The sequence below is a fragment of the Acartia tonsa genome, chromosome 8 (genome assembly GCF_053477335.1).
Source record: "Acartia tonsa isolate MP-2025a chromosome 8, ASM5347733v1, whole genome shotgun sequence".
Taxonomy (NCBI): Eukaryota; Metazoa; Arthropoda; class Copepoda; order Calanoida; family Acartiidae; genus Acartia; species Acartia tonsa.
In genome coordinates, this window is record NC_137267.1 from 23,215,958 (window position 1) to 23,238,778 (window position 22,821).

General features: G+C 34.7%; 1 protein-coding gene across 5 annotated transcripts in view; it reads right to left on the reverse strand.

Moving 5' to 3' along the window:
• PlexA (plexin A) overlaps window positions 1-22,821 on the reverse strand; it is a 246,742-nt gene that overhangs the window by 89,254 nt on the left and 134,667 nt on the right. For all 5 annotated transcript variants that reach the window (XR_013881838.1, XM_080169604.1, XM_080169603.1 and 2 more), the window contains exons 12-13: window positions 13,842-13,977; window positions 13,348-13,509 (exon numbers count right to left, since the gene is read on the reverse strand). Coding sequence is in view for 4 of the 5 variants with exons in the window: in XM_080169604.1 (XP_080025730.1) it covers window positions 13,348-13,509; window positions 13,842-13,977 (298 nt within the window). In the remaining variant the exon portion in view is untranslated. The remainder of the gene's footprint in view (window positions 1-13,347; window positions 13,510-13,841; window positions 13,978-22,821) is intronic.

The window sequence follows — 22,821 nt, forward strand, 5'->3', positions numbered from 1 at the left end:
AAAGGCTGGGGCCTCAGAACTTCTGGCTCGGCAATGTTGTTGGGCTGCACAAACTCCGGCCCCAGGTGGTTGAGACTGAAGCCCAGGCCAACCCGGTTGGGTTCAGCCGCGCCTCCCAGTACGTTGATTCTAGCTGGAATGGTCCCAAACTGCGGCATTCCGTCGGCTCGGCCCGCTGCGTTGGGGGCGGCTGCTTGCTGCGGTGGTGCTGGGGGCGCGCTCCCTTCCATGTGGGCTACTCTGCTGGGCTTTCCTGGGGGAGCACCCTTGTCTGCGGTGCGCCTACAGCCGGCTACCTGGTCCCAGTCGGCTCTGCACTCGGCCGCCGTATGGCCAGCATAGTGGCAACGCTCGCACTTGGCAGGACGGTCACGGCGTGGCTGGGTGCGTCTCTCCTCTAGGCTGACTTCCATAGGCGTCGGGCAGTCTCGAGCTCGGTGGCCTCTCCCTTGGCAGCGGAAACAGCGGCCTGGAGTCTTGTCATCTGGAGCGACCTTCCCCATCTGGTGGAGACCCGGAGCCAAGGCGCCAATCTCCATTGGCTCCGACTCGTCGTAATTGGGCAACTGGACGCTGGCTGATCCCGTGAGCCCATCGGTGGCGTCCACTAGGCACACACCCTCCTTCAGCTGCTTGGTAATCATTGTGACGGTGAACATGGCTCGCCTCGTGTACTCAGGTACAGAGGCGATCTCAGGACTCATCATTTCACGTTTCACATTAGCGTTACGAATGCCACGATTTAATTCATCGATTAATAATTCGAGATCCTCATGGCTGTAGGCCTCCCTATACAAGGCACACTTTGTGGATATGTATGCTTGTATAGGTTCTGTCGAGTGTTGCCTGTAATCCCTGAAGGCTTGCTTCAAAGTCTGGGATTCAAAGGCGGGACGAAATAACATTTCACACTCGGCCTTGACTTGTTCGTATGTCAAGGCTTGGCCTGCCTCGCCAAACAGATGAGAAGCCATTTCCGCCGCTTGCCCTACCAGTGACAGTAAAAGGGCGTTGCGGCGGTTGAGGGTGTCATGGGGCGGCACGCGGTAAGCCGCCCATGACATCTCGAGTCTGCGGATGTGGGAACTCCAGGATTGCATGGGCGGTCCTCTATACTCCGGCAGGTTACTCAGCATCAGCTTGCGGTACTCGGCTGGAGCCGGCTGGGGGTCATCCTGGAGCCATCCTTGGGCTTGGTCGCCTCCTGGCGCTTGCGGCTGCTCCATCGGGTCAACAGTTCAACGGCGGGACACAAAGTTATAAGGCAATATTATAAATGGTTTATCACTTGAGGCTTTCTAGCCTAGCAGCCAACACTGTTTTATCACTAGGTTGGTAGTTTAGTTACAAAGATATAACTTAGCTGTACTTATCACTAGTTTTATTCTGAGGTTGTAGAGTAGGCTGGTAGGGGTAGATAGCTATTGAGGGTCTGAACTGCTGTCAGGAACTGATTGGGTTTTCCTTTATCACACTATAGATAGGAGGGAGAAGCTTGTAATTCTTTATTTTCTAAAAATATCTCTGTTAGATGCTATGGAGTAGCTCCGCTCCTGTGTGTGTGTGTGTGTGCGTGAAATCTCCTTTCCTTGTAGCGCGCTTACGCACCGTCAAATCCGCGCACACAGGTAAAACGCGCACTTATCCCTCAACTCGCTCTCTCATTGGTCCGCTTTGTCCATTGAATTTTATATGTCCCGAACTCTGTTGCGCGACCCGTAAATGGCGCTCTGTTTTCCCGGTCGCTAGCTCCACACCGTGGGCGGACTTAGTCAAGTGTGGGTAGGAGGGGGGAAGCGCGTGAGGGGACGGGGTAAAGCCGTCTGTTCCCCCTGTGAGGAAGGGGGAGTGCTGTGGGTTTGAGGTAACTGTGTGATGAGGTAATGGTGCCCTTTCTCCTTAATCCTAGGCTTATTGTTATGTCACCTTGATTGTATTTTCTTCAATGGAGAGTGGGCCCCTCCCTTTCCTCTGGAATAAGGGGTGTATTTTGTTGTGCTGGAGGCTTGGGTGGTTAGATTGTTTATCAAGGCATTGTTATATTACATCTAGATTCTATTTTTGGCCTTATCACAATACATAACAGATTTGCTTACCAAGCCTGTTCTATTTTTAGTTTTATCACAATACACAACAAATTGTTTGCCAATCCTTGCTCATAAATCTATTGTTTAGCCATCACACTAGGGTGGTAATCCCTAAAATGTGATATAATATCTGCTTTTCTAGATGGGTGGCTGCGCTGTAGCCTCTCAGGATACTTGGAGTTGACGTAGTTTCCTCTGCTTGGTACACTACACTCGTATGTTGGCTCGCAGCTCGCAGCTATTTGGCGTGTTTCAGCCTATCGGCGGCAGGGAATGTCCCGTCCTACAGCGCCGTATATCCGAATCCGACTGTTGGCGGCAGGGAATGTCCCGTCCTGCGGCACCGCTGGTTTGAATCCTTGGCTTGTTTCAGTCTATCGGCGGCAGGGAATGTCCCGTCCTGCAGCGCCGTGTATCCGAATCCGGCTGATGGCGGCAGGGAATGTCCCGTCCTGCTAGCACCGCTGGTTCGAATCCTGCTATCTCTTGCAGTAAATGTTGGCCTATTTTCAGCCGTTTGCACTTAGTTGGCCTGTTTCAGCCAGTCCGCAGGCCTGTTTCAGCCCTTGAGCGCTCAATTCTCCGTTAGATGTCGGCGCTTCTCGCGGTTCTCCGTCAAGTTTCGCTGTTTCGCTTCCACAACTGCCGGATGCAGAGTTAGACCTTGCTATCCGGGGTGGGTAATTCAGGTTGCTTGTGTCAGTTTTGCCAGTTTCACTGCTGGGAGTACCTTAGCCTCAGCTACGCGTCTGCTCTACACTTGTGGTTTGCCGTAATCTCACACAGCTGTCACCAAAAGTTGTGGTATCCGCCTAGGATAAATGGCAGACACCAGAGTTCGAAAAGACTACGGCAGTGTGACAGACGTGGACACCTTACTATAGAGAAGCTACGCTTCTCTAACAATCACTAAATAACAAACAGCATCTATTCAGTTGTTCCTTTATTGAAGGTCTAAGGATTACTAAAGTTATATACAACAAACAATAGCTACACAGATAGGAATAAATAATCATAACATAAAAGCATTATAATACATATACAATAGTCAGTTTGGGCAATAATGATCCCCCATCCCTGGGAAGGGTGGGGGGAATTAACAATGCAGCTTAACCATAATAAAGCTTGTCAGATTCAATCATTAATTTTAGGCATAGGGAGGAGGTCGGCAGACCCCTTCCCCAGGACTCGGGGGAGGGCCTTTGGCCCTTCCCCGAACCCCGGTCAGGGGTGCCATAGGCATGGCTCACAGTTGCCGAATACCACAATTACACTAGTGCCCAAAGTTTTATAATAACGTTTTCTTATACATTGCCATGTTGATTTTTGATTTGTTAATTCATTAAGTTTCTAACTTTTCAACCACTATTTTGATCTACAGAAGGAATAATTTTGTGCATCATTATTGAGAATGTAAATCAATTTATCCGTCATTGTCTTATTATTTAAATCCCTGTTTGGGTATTTGAAGAATCAAATATTGTTAGAAGCAATGTTACTCTATGGATATATGATGGGTTGTCTGTTCGCTAGAAATAAAACAGATTATTTAACGTCTTCTATCTTTATATTTACTGAATAGTCCTGAAGATTTTTAATTTTACTTTCTGGCCTGTTTAATTCAGGGATCTTACGTGATAAGACAATTGACAATAAAATTATAACTAAATAGTTTTTTAATAAAATGTAGGTTCCAATGATTAGATGTGGATCCAACATATTAGTTAGAAAGTTTGAATATTCTAGCTTGAAGCAGCAAAGCAAGATACAAAGTATCCAAGTTTTTAATCAACCAATGTGATGTCCTATAGCCCTCTTTTTTCTAAGTTTATAATCTTAATTTTACTTCGGTTCCTTGTTTTTATTTGATAATTTGAGACACCATCCAAAGAGACTTGAATAGTAATAATAATACGCGGGGGTTTGTGGGAAAATAACTGAAACAAATATGTCAGTCAAAACAGCTAATAAAATTAAAAATAGCAAAATCCAGGAATTACTTTTTAACTTTATTGACTGATAAGAACAATTATGCCCATGTAAAGCATAACAAAATAAACCTTACATAATTCTAATTGAAAAAATAAAACGGTTCTATGTAGTTTATGTAGTTAAAGTTCTTTACAATTAATGTATTTACTATCATAAAATTAAACAGCCATAAATAAAAGTATCAAGAACTCAAGGTTATGAAAGTTTCTTAGTATTTTCAAATCTTTGCTATTACAAATTTGGTAAATAAGTTTTCTTTTGTATTGAATGTTTTGGGAAATGCAAAAACATCTTAAATTTCACATCATTGTTAAGGAGGGTTTTTTAAAAAAAGAAAATAGGAAAAAATTCAAAGATATCGGAGAAGAAAAAAATATAATTGAAACAAATCAGCTGAATTTTACCTTTGTAGTTGTTTCGGTATGTTTTTCTTGTATTCCCTGGCAAGTTCGAACCCATTAATCCCTGTTTCCTAACACCAAATTTCCTAGAGAATGAGTGTGTTACGCGGCATTCCTAACTATCTCCGCGCGGCGCGTGGCTTGTAAACGGACAAAAGAAACGCGCACTTTTCCTTTGATTAGTCCCACATGAGGAGCTACGTGATTGAAAATAATGTATTGCTTGAATATACATGCGCTCTGATGTGTGGAATATCTCAAATAAGCCTTCCTGCTTAGTTTGACATCATAATGTGGTAAGAATTTATCTTTAATTCTTAATAATAAGTGTAGTATGGTATATTTTTACGAAGAAATTTAAAACATTAATTTTTCAACAAATAGACCATTTAACTGCTAACTTTTGACATACGAATATTTTCCTTAATTTTATTGATCATTTGAATCTAAAATTATCAATTTCTGATGCTATTTAATATGTTTCGTGCCAATTTAAAGTTTTTTAGAAATTTTATATTTTTAATTAAATTGAAATCACGCAACCTCGATCTACAAAAATAATAAACTATTAATATTATGTAATTAATTTTTATATTTTTGTTTTAGATTCACTGTTTTCATGGTAATAAATACACATTCGTAAACATTCACATGTTGGTCATTCGGAGGGCTTGAGATTAAGATATCGAGAACGGCTAGGATTGCGTTCCGATACAGTAGTACAATCAGTAACAGTTGGTTTTAATGGGTTGTTCTTTAAAAAGAAGCTTGATACATATTTATAAATCTATAAAAAAATTCTTTTAAAAATCGACTTTTAAATTTTTAAATGAAGGTTAAGGTTGATTTCTATTTCTTTTTTTCCCAAAGACACATAATATCAATAATTTTATATTTTTTACTTTCTTGAATTTAGGCTTTGCCAAATTTTTCACTGAAAATTTGGTAGTCATCTTAAATTAGTAATACATACATTACTGAGAAGCTTAATATATGTGTAAGGATGGTATTAGGCTATTTTCCTGACATCCCCTGCCCTTCCTTAGATGCTAGTCGCCAAGCATCTATCATAAAAATACTGGAATGTTTTTCTTTCATATATCGCAATTCAATTTGGGGGAAGTTGAGACCCCAATATGGTTACTTACCCATCAAAATTACTTGCACATTATCTACCTAATCATGATCAAATTTTAAATCCTAGTCCAACTTATTTCTTTTAATCATTGATAATGACACAAGCACACGCTCAAAAGACGGGTCATATTTCTAGAGTAGAATCGTATTTTAAATTAGTAACACATACCAAAAAAAAGTGGACAAAAAGTAACAGTATAAAACAGGAGCTATCACTGGTGCAACAAGTTTATATTCGCAAAAAAAGACACAATAGCCAAATGACTAAATAAAGGTCAGTGAGGGATGAGAAATTGGATTGTAAATTATAATAGTTCCCAAATTTGAAGAAAGAAAACATTCTAATTTTAATTAGCTTAAAATAATAGGATACTTTTATTAAATCTTGATTAACTGGTATAAACTAGAAGTGTCAAAGCCATCAGCAAATAATTTTAATCTATAAAAAGAATAAAATTGTTCCTCCTAATTGGGGATATACATTAATTTATCGTCCATTGTCTTAACCAATGAAATCACTGAGAGAATTTATTTATCTAAGATAAGGGTGATAGGAGGAAAAGGCCAGGTTATACTGTAGTAATAATGTACGGATCTAATAACTTAACATTAAGCGGAAGTGAAGGTATACCATACATATATAAACATTGATACTAATTCAAGACTGTATTATAAACATTATCAACAGTTTAAATATGTTCACCGTTTTTGGCATCCATAAGCACAAAATTCTTAAAATACTGAAAAGCTTTTAAGCCTCTTAAAAGCTTTATTTGTAGAATTTTTGTTAGTAATGTTTTAAAAGTGCAGATAATGATACCCCTCCGTCCAACGAATAATATGTTGATCATGTTCTACTTATTTAATAAACTTCAAAATTTATTTACTTGTAGCTTTTGAAAACACAATGATTATGTGCTAAAACATATGTTCTCACTACCTTTAGTTTCTATGTAAGGATATTCCATATTTGGGGGGTGAATCAACGCCTAAATTTTTACACTTTTGACGACAGTAATATGCAGTAGTGTCAAAATTTTGGGCACTTAAAATGTAGAATACATTTTTGATTTTTTTTTCAATAAACCATGAGAGGGCAATCTATAATACAAAGTAGAACGATGTCTGTCTGTCTGTTTGTAGCGAAGGAACTTGCTAACTGCAGAACCGATCGGGTTCTCCTTTACAGGGTAGCTTCTCATAGGTCCGGGGAAGGTTTATAACTATTTTCTTGAGGGGTGGGACACCCCAACCCCCCCACAAAATGAAAATTTCCCCCGCCCAAAAAAAAAAATTTTTTTTTCTTTTTAAAAATAAAATTGAAATAGTAGGGTCGACTACCCCCCCCTAAAAAAAAAAATTCCCCCCCCAAATTTTTTAAAAATTTTTCTTTTAAATCTAAAATACCTACGAAAAATTGGTTTGATTAAACCTCTTGGGGCAAAGCCCCTAGAGGCTGGGGGCGAAGCCGCTAGTTAATAAAAAAGTAACAAATATGGGTCCTTAACAAGACTCACCTTTGGTTAATTGTGCTTATAAATGAGTTAAGCCTGTTTATGCGCCATTGCATTCCTACACCAATTGAAAACTAAAAGAGAAACCTGAACCCATAACAAGATCTTCAAAGCAGATGCTGTGAAACTATTCTTGTAGCCAACCAGCCATGTTATTAAGTCAAGACATTTCATTTTCAATAATAGACTAGCGGCGACAATAATACAAACACATGTCCTTGTTTCAAGGTATGTAAAAGCTAAATTATAATTGTTTTTAGACTTAAAAATAATTGCTCCATAAGCTAGCTTACATTCGGAAACACCCAAAATTTAGGGATTTGGGGGATAGGACAATGGAAAATCAATTTTCCCCAGAACTTATGTGTATAACTAACTAATGCTTCTGGTAACTGATATATTTATATTAGCAGGTAGAAAAGGTTGTACATTATTTTGAGCATAGTTATCCCCTCCCTGCCAAACATACAAATTTAAATAGTCAATTTCAAACATTTATGTACCCTAGATGATTAGGAAGAGAATTTTAATTTTCTATTTAAATTCATAGTAAAATTATAAATAAGGGGGGGGGGGGGGAAGTTTTGACACTTTCGCTTACTCCGTGATTATTGGGCTAGGTATTAAAGTTAGACTATAGGTTATTTGGGATAAAAGTTTACTTTTGGTTAGTACTTCACGGATTTTTAATTATTTTTGGATAACCCCCCACCCTAGCCCCCCGGGGCTCAAAATCCCCCTAAAAATGAACCTAACCTTAATTTTCTCAGGAACCATTTGACCAAAAGAGATGATTTCTTAAACTTAAGCTTTTATGCTTATAAACTAACTTCTGATTTAGAAGTCACCCCCCTGCCACCAACCCCTAGCCCTCCGGGGCTCAAAAAAACCCTAAAAATGAACCTAACCTTAATTTTCTCAGGAACCATTTGACCAACAGAGATGATTTCTTAAACTTAAGCTTTTATGCTTATAAACTAACTTCTAATTTAGAAGTCACCCCCCTGCAACCAACCCCTAGCCCTCCGGGGCTCAAAAAAACCCTAAAAATGAACCTAACCTTAATTTTCTCAGGAACCATTTGACCAACAGAGATGATTTCTTAAACTTAAGCTTTTATGCTTATAAATTAAGTTAAAGTTTAGAAGTTGCCCCCCTGCCGCCAACCCCTAGCCCTCCGGGGCTCAAAAAAACCCTAAAAATGAACCTAACCTTAATTTTCTCAGGAACCATTTGACCAACAGAGATGATTTCTTAAACTTAAGCTTTTATGCTTATGAACTAAGTTTAAGTTTAGAAGTCACCCCCCTGCCGCCAACCCCTTGCCCCCGGGGCTCAAAAAAAAACCTAAAAATGAAGCTAACCTTAATTTTCTCAGGAACCATTTGACCAACAGAGATGATTTCTTAAACTTAAGCTTTTATGCTTATAAACTAACTTCTAATTTAGAAGTCACCCCCCTGCCACCAACCCCTAGCACTCCGGGGCTCAAAATACCCTAAAAATGAACCTAACCTTAATTTTCTCAGGAACCATTTGACCAACAGAGATGATTTCTTAAACTTAAGCTTTTATGCTTATAAATTAAGTTTAAGTTTAGAAGTTGCCCCTCTGCCGCCAACCCCTAGCACTCCGGGGCTCAAAAAAACCCTAAAAATGAACCTAACCTTAATTTTCTCAGGAACCATTTGACCAACAGAGATGATTTCTTAAACTTAAGCTTTTATGCTTATAAACTAACTTCTTGTTTAGAAGTCACCCCCCTGCCACTAACCCCTTGCCCTCTGGGGCTCAAAAAAAACCTAAAAATGAACCTAACCTTAATTTTCTCAGGAACCATTTGACCAACAGAGATGATTTCTTAAACTTATGCTTTTATGCTTATAAATTGAGTTTAAGTTAAGAAGTCACCCCCTTGCCGCCAACCCCTAGCCCCCCAGGGCTCAAAAAACCCTAAAAATGAACCTAACCTTAATTTTCTCAGGAACTATTTGTCCAATAGAGATGATTTCTTAAACTTAAGCTTTTATGCTTATGAACTAAGTTTAAGTTTAGAAGTCACCCCCCTGCCGCCAACCCCTTGCCCCCCGGGGCTCAAAAAAAACCTAAAAATGAACCTAACCTTAATTTTCTCAGGAACTATTTGTCCAATTATTACATATCTGCTGAACAAAAATTTAATCGGCCTACAGGTTCAGGTGCTGCAGGCCTCCAGGTTCACTCAGGAGACAGGTAAAAATTTAAAATTCTTATTTGAAGAGTTAGAGGTACATTTATTAAACCAAATATGCTTCTTTTTGGATGTTATTGACATATCTGCTGAAAAAATTAGAATCGGCCTCCAGGTTCAGGTGAATATCTAAAATAGTTAGTTTAAAATTTAGAGGAAAGGTATTTAAATAGAGTAAGGTTAAAGTAAACAATATAGTCAAATTTATTGTTTATGGCTTCAATATGTGTTCCCGACAGGCTCCAGGGGCCTGCTCAACAGGTAAAAATCCTTATGTGTAATGTTTGAATTAAGATGAAAGGTTACTAAATAGAAATAAAAAATATGTACAACAAGAAACTTAATCAAGGTATAAAAAATCTAAAGTTATCCTTTATGATAGCTACTTATTTCCAGTGAGCAATATTATCGCCATTTTAGAACTCTGAAAAAAATACCTTGCAGATTAAATTATTTGTTAAAAAATACAAAAATACAACTTACTTAGGGTTGGTCGATTTTGGAATTTCACATTAGTAGACATTGGCAAGGGTTACTAGGCCAATATAAAACCCTGTGAAACTTGAAAGAGGTTTTTAAATCCAAAAACAACGGGTGCATGTAGGGTATAAAATGTGCCCAATATGGAGATATGTCAATAACATCCAAAAAGATGCATATTTGGTTTAATAAGTTTACCTCTAATTCTTCAAAAAAGAAATTTTAATTTTTACCTGTCTCCAGAGTGGACCTGGAGGCCTGCAGCATCTGAACCTGGAGGCCGATTCTAATTTTTTCAGCAGATATGTCAATAACATCCAAAAAGATGCATATTTGGTTTAATAAGTGTACCTCTAAACCATCAAATAAGAAATTTAAATTTTTACCTGTCTCCTGAGTGGACCTGGAGGCCTGCAGCACCTGAACCTGGAGGCCGATTCTAATTTTTTCAGGAGATATGTCAATAACATCCAAAAATAAGCATATTTTGTATAATAAGTGTATCTCTAACTCTACAAATAAGAAATTTAAATTAAGGTTAAGTTCATTTTTAGGGTTTTTTTGAGCCCCGGGGGGCTAGGGGTTGGTGGCAGGGGGCTGACTTGTAAACTAAAAGTTAGTTTATAAGCATAAAAGCTTAAGTTTAAGAAATCATCTCTGTTGGTCAAATGTTTCCTGAGAAAATTAAGGTTAGGTTCATTTTTAGAGTTTTTTTGAGCCCCGGAGGGCTAGGGGTTGGCGGCAGGGGGGTGACTTCTAAATCAGAAGTTAGTTTATAAGCATAAAAGCTTAAGTTAAAGAAATCATCTCTGTTGGTCAAGTGGTTCCTGAGAAAATTAAGGTTAGGTTCATTTTTAGAGTTTTTTTTAGCCCCGGAGGGCTAGGGGTTGGCAGCAGGGGGGTGACTTCTAAACAAGAAGTTAGTTTATAAGCATAAAAGCTTAAGTTTAAGAAATCATCTCTGTTGGTCAAATGGTTGCTGAGAAAATTAAGGTTAGGTTCATTTTTAGAGTTTTTTTGAGCCCCGGAGAGCTAGGGGTTAGTGGCAGGGGGCTGACTTCTAAACTAAAAGTTAGTTTATAAGCATAAAAGCTTAAGTTTAAGAAATCATCTCTGTTGGTCAAATGGTTCCTGAGAAAATTAAGGTTAGGTTCATTTTTAGGGTTTTTTTTGAGCCCCGGAGGGCTAGGGGTTGGTGGCAGGGGGGTGACTTCTAAATCAGAAGTTAGTTTATAAGCATAAAAGCTTAAGTTTAAGAAATCATCTCTGTTGGTCAAATAGTTCCTGAGAAAATTAAGGTTAGGTTCATTTTTAGGGGGATTTTGAGCCCCTGGGGGCTAGGGGTTGGCGGCAGGGGGGTGACTTCTAAACTAGAAGTTAGTTTATAAGCATAAAAGCTTAAGTTTAAGAAATCATCTCTGTTGGTCAAATGGTTCCTGAGAAAATTAAGGTTAGGTTCATTTTTAGGGTTTTTTTGAGCCCCGGAGGGCTAGGGGTTGGTGGCAGGGGGGTGACTTCTAAATCAGAAGTTAGTTTATAAGCATAAAAGCTTAAGTTTAAGAAATCCTCTCTTTTGGTCAAATAGTTCCTGAGAAAATTAAGGTTAGGTTCATTTTTAGGGGGATTTTGAGCCCCTGGGGGCTAGGGGGTGGGGTTATCCAAAAAATGATTAAAAATCCGTGAAGTACTAACCAAAAGTAATACCTAGCCCAATAATCACGGAGTAAGTGAAAGTGTCAAAACTTCCCCCCCTCCTTACTTCTTTAGAGAAAAATTATTTTTTAAGATAGAATAAGTTGGTTTAATAATCGTCATTAGCGGGCTTTAAAATTAAAAATACTGTGATTATATGTATTTTATCTTTTTGACCATTAAATAAGCCTTTATTAATATTTTTTTCAAACTTGTAAAAAATCATGTTTGTCTGTATATCCATACGTATTGTTCATTTCTTTTGTGGTATCCTGTAATATAAGCAAGGTTTTTTTGTCTATAGCTTAAGATCTCAAATATAACTTCTCTATTTTAGATAAGCTTCAGTGAGGCCCTGTAATGGTTTAGGCTTTTTCATTTTCAGATATTGGGATGGTTAAAGCTATTTTCTTGCCTCAATCTACCCCTTCGAATACAGTGGCCCTAGATGCTAGGGACGTAACCTCTGATTTAAATTATCTATAACTAGACCTGACTGTAATTTATTACAGACCCGATTATAGAAAAGATTTTCTAAAGGAATAATCATTATTTTATGAACTTTTCTATCTCCTTCTTAGTAAAAATAATTATTAACTGCAATAAAAAGAAAAAAGAAAAACTTTTTCTTGCAATAAAATGAAATAATCCTTTGTAGTTTTCAGGGAAGTGACCAAAAACTAAACTACAACACTTTCTTCCTCCAAATATTTTTTTTTAAATATTACAAAAGAGCTTTTTTAAAAATTGGGAGGCTTTAATTTTATATCTATTGACCTTTCCCCGAATCTTTTTTAGTTATAGAAGAATTTAAACTTTTGTGCAACACAAAATGAAAAAAAACAAGGATGACAACATCTATAATGTAGCGAAGCACAAAATATCATGGATCGACAGTTTTAAAGCAGATGGAAAAAAAAGATATTATGCGATAAAACACATAAAAAATAACGAAAACCTTTTAAAGTATCGTTTGAAGCATGACCGATAGACAGAAATGAGATTAACTTCTGTGTAAATTCACGTTTCTAGCCCCTCTGGGATATTCAAGCCCTGCAAGAACTTTTACAACCTTATCAGATTTACCAAAAATTAACTTAGGGTGCTTCAAAGTCCAAACTAACCCATGAAATGATATTTTCAAATAAAAAAAAAATTATCAGTCCTGCGCTTGACGAAAGGGGAAAGTTTTAGAGATGCTATGCATCTAAAAATTATTTTAGCGCTAAAGTTAAAATTGTAATAAAAGAATTCTAAGAACAGATTGTCAAATAATGGCAAGATGTCAACAAATTTTCCATGAAATTCTCCTCTTGCCCATTTAAAACCTAATTTTCAACGTGAAAAAATTTCAAAGAAATGTCGAATAAAAGAAAATAAAATTCTCGCGAATTTCTTAGTTTTTGGTGTCAAAATAACCCAGTATTAGAACTTTTTTCTTATACCAAAATTTGAATTGGAACACAAAGCATAACTGTGCTGATTTTTTATACTTGAAGTTTTGACTTAATATAGAAATTTTACATTTATGAACATAGTTTGGTATATAAAGAAGGGGTTGGAAGGGAGGGGGGGGGGGAATCGTAAATTTTCGTTTACCTTAGGTTAGGTTATTTAGGGTACAGAGTAGCCCCAAAGAGATAGGGCTTCTAAGGTATAGCCTAGTAAGTTGCTATGCAAAGAAAAATAACCTCCTCCCATGTTTTCGAGTAACTTTAACAATGGGAAGGGGAATTTTGTAGTCGCTAACCAAGAATGCACCATTATGAACGTGGTTAAAAATGGATAAGAACATGAACAACAAGTAGAATTACCTTGCTGTAGTCCTCTGTAGTTGATGTGGAGTGACACTAGTGATGGTTGTGCAACGGCCAGTCTTGTAGCTGATCCAGTACAGCGGGTCCTGTCCAGCCTTCCTGCAGTCACCCTTCAGGCTGCATTTGTTCTCCAAACTACACCAACCACAGTAAGGGTCCCTGGAAAGTTAATTAGGTCAATATGGACTTTTGAGACGTACTCGGCTTTAAGGGTCGCATTCAGCAAGACAAAAACGAAGCTTCTTTGTATATTATCATCAGTTGCAATTATCATCTAAAGGTGTTGAATGGTCATAAAAATAGCCTAAGACCCTCCCAAGACTTAAATGTACAATTAAATATCTAGTCTAAAATCAACTCCAAACATTCGTCTAACTTCTCTAAAATGGATAACTCAGTTAATGTGGAAGGTTTTTCAATCTTTAGCCAACTTCAAACATAATCAACTTTACTACCAGCTACCTTACATAATATGATATATAAAATCTTACCTGGATCCAAGGCACTGTCCGCAGTCCTGATACTGGGCACAATCCTGCACACGAACCTTGCTGAGCTTCTGGTCGGTCATCACGTAGATGTGGTCGCGCTTCAGGTCAAACAGCAGGTCTCCTTGCACACTGGTTCCTAAAATACAGAAAAATTGTCTAATTGATCGTTTTTCCGTAAATTCAGGAATCTGAGGGGATAAGACAATAGCCGATAAATTGATGTACATTATACATTAAATTACATTTAGTAGATTACAATCCTCTATGTCAAGTATTTGAGAGACATTCAAAGTCGTGTCTAAAGCCATTTAATTAAAACGAACGCATAAATGGTTATTTTATATTTGGATTCATTTTGTATAAACTCTGATATTGAAGGTATGAGGTAAAATATTTTTTTTTCAATTTCATTTTCTCATTAAATAAAGAAGTCTCTATGAATCCTTTTTTTATTTATTCCCTTGTGAATCTCTTATTCACATGAAAACATAAATTCAAACTGGGTAATTTATGGTCACTTAATAAAATCGTTACATGAATACGAGAAAAAATCTCATTTTTTACCTAAAGTGACACACATTTTTCAGAAATAAAATATAGGGGGAGGGGTCAATTTTAGTGTCAATTTAGGCTAGGGAAAGCACCCTTTTTTTTATCTTGCTTTAGCTAGCAGACGACAGTTTTGCGTGCAATAGATATCTTCCAAATCTAAGATTTTTCTAAATAGTTATGATTTTTTTTCTATAAAATTGTTATTAGGTCAATAATATGTATATCATAAATCCTAAATGACCTAAATTTTGTGTAGATATAAAGAGTGTATAATTCAGGTATATTATGCTTCCAAAACCTGAATACACGACTGGCAACCAGACAGCCAACCTAGGCAGGCAGGCATAGAATTACAACAGACATATTAGGTATAGAATAATCATAAGCTTTTTAAAGAAAATTTGTCTAATGCCAATCTAAATCAATAAATCATATTCATTTAGAATACTCAAGTATACTTGTTTAACATAAAAATTCTTTATACCATGAAGAATTTAGTAAAGGCTTGTAGTAGTATGGAATTGATATCTAATTAAAACTCTACTAGGTAGGCCAAAGCATACATAAACCTCTAGGGACTCATGGAAATGCTTGTTTATTCTCTATAAACTCAAGGATACAGGAATAGATAGATAATCATGTTATTACAGAAAATAGTTGTTTCAGGAAAAGGGGAGGGAGTCACTTTTTACTATGTTTGCCTTTTATAAAGTTTATACCAAATAATAACTAAAATTACGATAGAAATATGTTGCAAAATTGTATGGTATATTTATAAATATGAAAAAAAATTATTTTAACAACATGTATCTGTCCCTCAACCCCTGCTGTATACCAATTTCATCTAGACATCTATTCTACTTTATTCTTTATATACACAACAAAACATTTCTTTAAGCTTTTGCAAAAATTAGATATGTTTATTTACATAGCAAAAAGTTCTTTTTTTAGAGGCTTTTTCTCATGGGAGGGTTGGCTTTCCCAAAATTGATCTAAATCTAAACTTTGATCTTTATCTGTTGTTCAGATAATGGATTTTTCAGTATAGCTTCAAAACCGATTAATATTCAGTGGATTATAACCGGTTCTCAGCTAAACTGAAAAATTATGTATAGCATCTTATTATATCCAGTTTTCTACGAATATAAAAATGTATAATAATAAGTGCGTGCCTTCAGCATCTCGGGGCTAAAAAAATGTTTCTAATCTTTTTGACTGCCAATGATCTTGCTGTTTTGGTAATTTGTACTATAGACGTTTTCTAAACTTATAAATGTCACCATTCTTGTTTTTGTTGTCGACAAGCTTGCAACATTATAATCATATCTGTTGCAAATATTTATGCAAAATTTTGCCATGCTAACAGAACCGCAAATTTTTTTGCTAAAAAAAAAGATATAGTAAATAAAAATTTCCTACATGAAGTATCAGAAATTGGAATAGTACAATAAAGAATGTCCAATATCTTTTTGACTTAAATATTTGATACTAGCCTTCAGGGAAACAACTTAATAGCGCAACTCAGAAGAGGACTCAAAACTGCTCTTATAAAAATAACCATATATTCAGTTAAGCCATTTAGTCAAAAGCTTTGTCTAGTATTTCAATTTCAAATCATCTAACTTAATTTACATAAACTTAAAATTGGCTGAATGACACGGACACTAAATCAGTAAGTAAGCTAAGATACAAGAATCAGGACAATGATCCTTTACCTAGGTAGTAAGAGAGGGGATACAAAATATTTTAATACAAAGTTTCTTGTCTTGTCCAATGTCCTATTTCTGCTTCCTCTGCAGGTTGAATATGAAGACAAAAACAAAAGTAAGTATTTCAGAAAAAACTATTTATGTTTAAGTCTGAAGTTACCAATAGCTTAACAGATTCCTAATAAAACCCTATATTCCATACTCAAAATAAATTCTTTATTTTACATTAGTTAGTTTACTTTTAGATTAAATAACTTTCTTTTAAAGCAATAAATAAGATTCATTCAAACATTCATTTAAGCAAATCAATAAAAGAATTTTAATTGGAGGACTAATATTTTTTGTTATTATCAAGCACCATATTTGAGAATCTAGTAAGTTTTTAAAAGAGAAACAAACACAAGAGAGAAAATTACAAGAATATGTTTAAGTTGAATATGTGGTGTGCTTTCACCTGCACACATGTATAACAATTGCAAATGAAAATTAGAGCAGTAAAATAGCTTAAAACTATAACAGAGATAAGTTAATAATATCAAAAATGGAGTATAGCGGTACAAAAAAAATTACTATCTTATAAAATAGAGTATAAAGTAGTAAGATTTTGGTTTAAATATGACCTCAAATGAGGCTGCTTTAAAAAAGTTTAAGCTTTTCAAAGAAGCCTAATGTTTATCTTAATCTATTTTCTTTCACATTACAGTACCATTGAGGAAGTGAAATAACACCAAATATGTATTTCCTAGAAGTTTAAACAAATCAACAAACCGGGTAGTTGCATTCATATTAGAGTTAGAGAGATGGTCTGTTTTCAAATAAAATGTTATATGATGCACGGCAATCACAAACTTTATTATTTTTGGTAATGAAAGACAGACAGACGAGGAGAAATTAAATACTATAAAAAAACATACTTGCATTATCTTTTCCAAGATAAACCGATGCTTTCAATTAAAGGGCCCAGCGAGGAATTTTTATCATATATCAAATCCCCATCAGGGCCAATTCCTGCGGTACCATGACCCTGCAGGACTCTTTGAATTTAATATAACCTGACCTAAATTAATAACAGTCACAACCCCTCCCCCCCCTTACTTTATTTATTTAAAATTATAAGAGGGATGGGCGGGTTCCTAAGGATTTTCGCCGATATACCTAACTTTTATTTTATGACAATAAGATGGTAATGATAAAGAGGGGATGAACAATCTAATGGCAACTCTACTGTGCAAGTCTGAAAACTGTTGGCAACAAATTAAGAAACCAAAGGCAAAGTTTTACAAACTTTAAATAACCAGAAACGGGGGTTAATAAACGAACAAAAGTCATATTTGAATCCAACAAAAAGCTAAGACATTTCACCCAGAAAATGGCCTAGAACCTTACAAGCAATGTCCTTTCTGGACAAACATTTACCAAACTTATCTATATAGTAAATACGATTTTTTGAGCCATGAAAGATGGAGAGGACCTTTCTCAATACCATTCACATGCCATTGATACTTAGAATGGAGAAAGAATCCAGTTATTTTGATTATCAACCAATAAAATATAGTACTCCAAATGACAAAGAATTATTTTTTATCTAATTGTAAATTAACAGAAGGGACAAATTGTTAATCATCATGAAGAGGTTAACATTAATTCATATTCTATTTCCTTATCCCTTAAGATCACTGAGTTTTTGACACAATTCTAATATATCAGGCAGTATAAAAAAAGTGTTATTATATTTGTAACCCAATAAAATGTATTTTTTTCTAGATAATTCAAAGTAATAATAATAACTCTTGCAAAAAATCTAGGATATGTCTATTTTTGGAAAAAACTAATAGTAAACAGAGTAAATATTACGTTAAAATGTACCATACTTTTAAGAGCTTCATTTATTTTTTTGGGAATTCTGCAAAAAGTCAAACTCTCCTCTCAAATAACCAAAAACATTTAAATTATTTTTCTACTTATTAAAATATCTATGCATTTATCTTTTTTAGATTTACGAGTAAGAATATTTCAAATACAAACTTTTTAAGTGTCCTACTAAAAATACTGATTTAATAAACAGCAAAAAAGATAATTTAAAATCCAGATGGTATTTAGACTATTTACTATTTACACAATGAAGGGAGGAGCCATTGGACTGTAGAATATAGGAGTACCCTTTGTTTTACAATCATTAAACACGTCCTCTCATTCGTTTGAATAAAACTTTTGGTATTATTTGTTAAATCTTGATTGGTTGGTTTCAACTATTAATAATCTCATAAAAGGGAAATTTTGTTTGTCATCATCAGGATTCGCTTTTTATCTCTATACTCCAATCACATATATGGGAATAATAAGCTAAAAATAACTCACCTCACCCCTTACTTATGAATGCTATTTATTTATTTATTTTGTTCATAGTTTACAACAAAATGCTCTTAGCATGACCAATTTTTTATGTTGAATCGTATGAATAAAGAAAACTTTTTCTCTATTTTGCAATATATTTGGGTCGAAGTTCTAAATAAAATGTTACATATGCATGAATACATATTGTTTATTTTTAATACATAGAGTTCATTTTAGAGTAACTTACACAATATTTCTAAAAAAAATTACATTAATATATAAATGTAAACTTATAATAAAGTAACAGGAACTGTGTGTGTCAGTCTGTGTGTATGTACCGAAGGATTTTGCTAACCACAGAACCTATATGGTTCTGCTTTACAAAGTAGCTTCTCAGGTCCTGGGAAGGTTTGTAACTATTTTGGAGGAAGGTACCACCACCATCCCAGGAGAAAAAGGAAACCTACACAAATTTATTAAAACTTTTTCTTCTTAAAACTAAAATTGAAATAATTACTAATACTCCAGACAAAAGGCAATCAATTTGGAATCCATATCTTTTTTAAATTCATAGGGAATATAGAAATGTTTTTTGAACGATCTAAAAACTGTCTATTGAACAGTTACTATAGAGAGTAAGGAAGGTAAACTTTATTGGCAACATGTACCAAAAGTAGCAGATATTGTGAGGAGCAAAGCTATTCTCAATGTAGGGCATGACCATGTCTGTATGTTTAGCATATTTATTTTGTGTTTGCTTGACATAGGGGCCAAGATGGTTTTATTTAAGCCCATAGTTGATTTAATAAGCAAAGACAGGCTGGTTTACCTGTGTAAATAAAAATAACTTAAGATGTTGTCATGGGGATTCCTGTGACGTTTAGACAAAGCAACTTTATTAAAAATAAATGTACGACCATTTAAAGATTTATCATTTTCCTACAGACTCGATTGTATGGATGTTATCCTCCTTGTATAGGGATGCATGTCTGCCCTAATTTTATTTATTCAAGAAGCATCTATTTAGACCAATTTTATATATAAAAATAGTTTACAAAGAAAACTAATCTAGAGTAAGAGTCTATATATCAAAATAAGTTTATTTTTATATATATGGATGAACTATACCTAAGTATATGAAATTGTCAACTAGAAATATTTTTAATTACCCAAAAAGAAAAAAAGGATCAACTATTTTATTGCATAGCCTTATATGAAAGTCTGAATGGTAATGAGTTTTGACTTTTTCTTGGCCAACACATTCCTTCTATATTAGTTTCACATGTCTGATAAAGCAGGAACCCTACAACCAATTTCACATGTAATATGAGGTATGCTTAAAATTAATCTAAAATTGATGAACCACTACTAAATAGTGTCCAAACATTTAGACCAATTAAAGTAATATCATTTCAGGGAGGGAGAGTGCAATGGTAGAAAGGTTGTAAACTTTTAAGATAAAGCAGTTGGGTTTATTCAAATATTAAAATTCATCAATTAAAAAGTTGATTCTTAGCTGGCGTCAATAAATTTTGGCATCATGGTGGAAACGTCCTATTAATTTAAGGCATAATTAGAGCCAAGTTTCATTTCATGGTTTAAATATTTAAAATATGAGATCAAGGATGGCAAAATATTGTCTGAGCTAAAATGGATGATGCAATTATGCCAGTTAGTATCTCTAAAATGGCCTATAATACCAATAGATAGAAAAATGATGACATTTTTCATGTTTTGATTGTATGCTTTAATTGATATCAAATGGGATAAAAAGGTAAATGGTTATACTTATGTTTAGTTCAATTTTTATTTTGATCTGAGAAATAATTTTGATATTTTGTTATGAAAGAATTTTGACAAATAAATTGGTGAAATTTGAAATAATAAGTTAATAGGTAACAACATATGCTTTTCATTTGTTATCAATATCATTTTAACTTAAAATTAGAAAGGAAATTATTTCCTTAAAAAACTGAAAAATAAGTAAAGAGCGCAGTGATAACTAGCAGTAAACAGTGATGAAGTATTATATAATATAGTAAATATATAAGAGATTTAGACTACATAGATACCTAACTATTTTTACTGTGTAGATACTGTAAAGACATTAATAAGCTATTTCTGTAGAGTATAGTTTAAACGGTAATATTAGCGGACATACTTTTTTCATACTATAGCTTTGCTATTTAAAATTGGACAAAGATTGGATTTTCTAGAAAAAAAACAAGTAAATGTTTATCATAACATAAGTCCATGCTCTACCCCCAAGAAATTTTGTATTTCAATTACATGGGGTTTTAATTTTAGTAGAGACTTCCATACTAAAATTTCGGATCTACTGCAGTTGACGGTAAAAAATTGCTGGTAACGAATATTGCCAAAAATCTATGAAGTTTAAAGGCTGCTAGCTGCCAAAGGGCTGAACGTAGAGATCATACCCGCACACCATTTTAAGCGGCATAAGAAGGCCTACAATTAATCTGGAATAGCCAAGATTCAATGATGATCAGGGTAAGCTTCACTGAAGAAAAAACGCATAAAATAGGCCTTTTTCACGCATTTCTCTGCACTGCGAGATAATTATGCATTACTGATTTATGGCTATTCCAGATTATTTGTAGCTAGCAGCCTTTAAAATTCTTAGATTTTTGGCAATATTCGTTACCAGCAATATTTTACCGTGAACTGCAGTAGAACCAAAATTTCTTTTTGGATAATTATCTTTCTTATAATCTAAGTATAAATTGAAATGTTATATCCTTTTTTTAATAGTAACAGGTTGTCTGTCTGTGTGTTTGTGTAGCGAAGGATCTTGCTACCCGCTGAACCGATATAATTATCCTTTATAGGTCCAAGTTTTAAGCGAAGCATCTCTATAATCGAGTCCTCAAAATGTAAGTATGTCCTTAAACAATATCCTGTATTTACGTACTTTTTCAACAAATTTACTTACAATTTTGTTTCCACTTTTATACATTTATATTCTGATTATTCAGTTCAGTATTAATGTTCGTTAGTCTTACCGTTACAGAGATTTGCTTTTATGGATGTTGTCATCCTTGTTTAAACTAAAATTGAAAGTAGAGTGTCAACTCCCCCTCCCCTTTAAGATGACAAGTACATATATACTTAACTTGAATAAAAGTTTACACTGATTTAAAATACACGAAATGATTTACGGTACCTTTTATATTATTGGTGCCTATAAAATGCTTGTAATAAAGAGTAATATAGATAGGGGACCTAGGGATTTTCTTGATGAAGTTTAGAAAACAGATCGAAAATTTCACTTTTACCAGGATAATTGGATCTAAATCGAAGTGAATTTTAAATGAAAAAGTTTTTATAGAATGACATATGACTTAATTTTGAAGCAATGACCTATCGAAGAATATATTTCAAATTGTATATAAGGTCATGTTTAATAACCTAACACAACGAAATTCCATGGACCCTCTAATATACACCTTTAAACTGTATTTAACTGCTTTATCTTAACATGCTTTAAATATATCTTTTATGCTGCTTTCATAGTAAAATAATTTCATGGACAAGGAACATAATTTATTGAGAAAAGAGATATATTTTTAAGCTAACTTTTTATCTTTAAACCACATAATATAGCTAAGAATGAAGTCTTTTATTCTTATTTATTTAGGAAAATATTTCGGTGAACATGGCACCCTCTTCAGTCTAATGCAATGGCATATGTTAAATAAAAATATCCAAAGCTCAATGGGGAGATTTTAACCCCTATCCACTGCTGAATAAGATTGTGTAAAATTGATTTCCACTCGTGTATGCAGTTCCCAATAAATTACAACACCATCGCCACCTTTTGTTGCCTTCAAATTATATCACCACTTTTACAACTTTGATTCATCATACTAAGAAAAGATTCAGGGATCTAAAGGGATAAGACAATGACCGTTAACTTGATGTACAAGATATTTTTCTGTATATTCCAATAAGTGGTTGAAACATTAGAAGATTATAGATATAAATATTATAGTAATAAAACCTTATCGACTCGAGACAACCCAATGTGTACAAAATTTGGCTCTGAGCATCCTCAGATAAAGGCTTGATTATTAGAATAGGGAAATGACTTCTAAAGTGAGGAGTTTTTTTTTTGGAAAATCTAAAACTCCCCCAAAAACTAAATCAAATTGCATTGAGATATGAGAAAGGGAGGAGTTCTTAAATCTAGACAAAAATTTAGAATTATTAAGAAAAGAAAATAATATAAATAATTGTCTAGGGGTCTTAATCTAATGTCCCAAATATATTTTTTTCTAAATATAAACCAAAAAAAAAATATTTTAGGTATAAGAACAATAATGAAAAATATAATGATCTAAGGGGGGGGGGGGGGTTTAATGCAA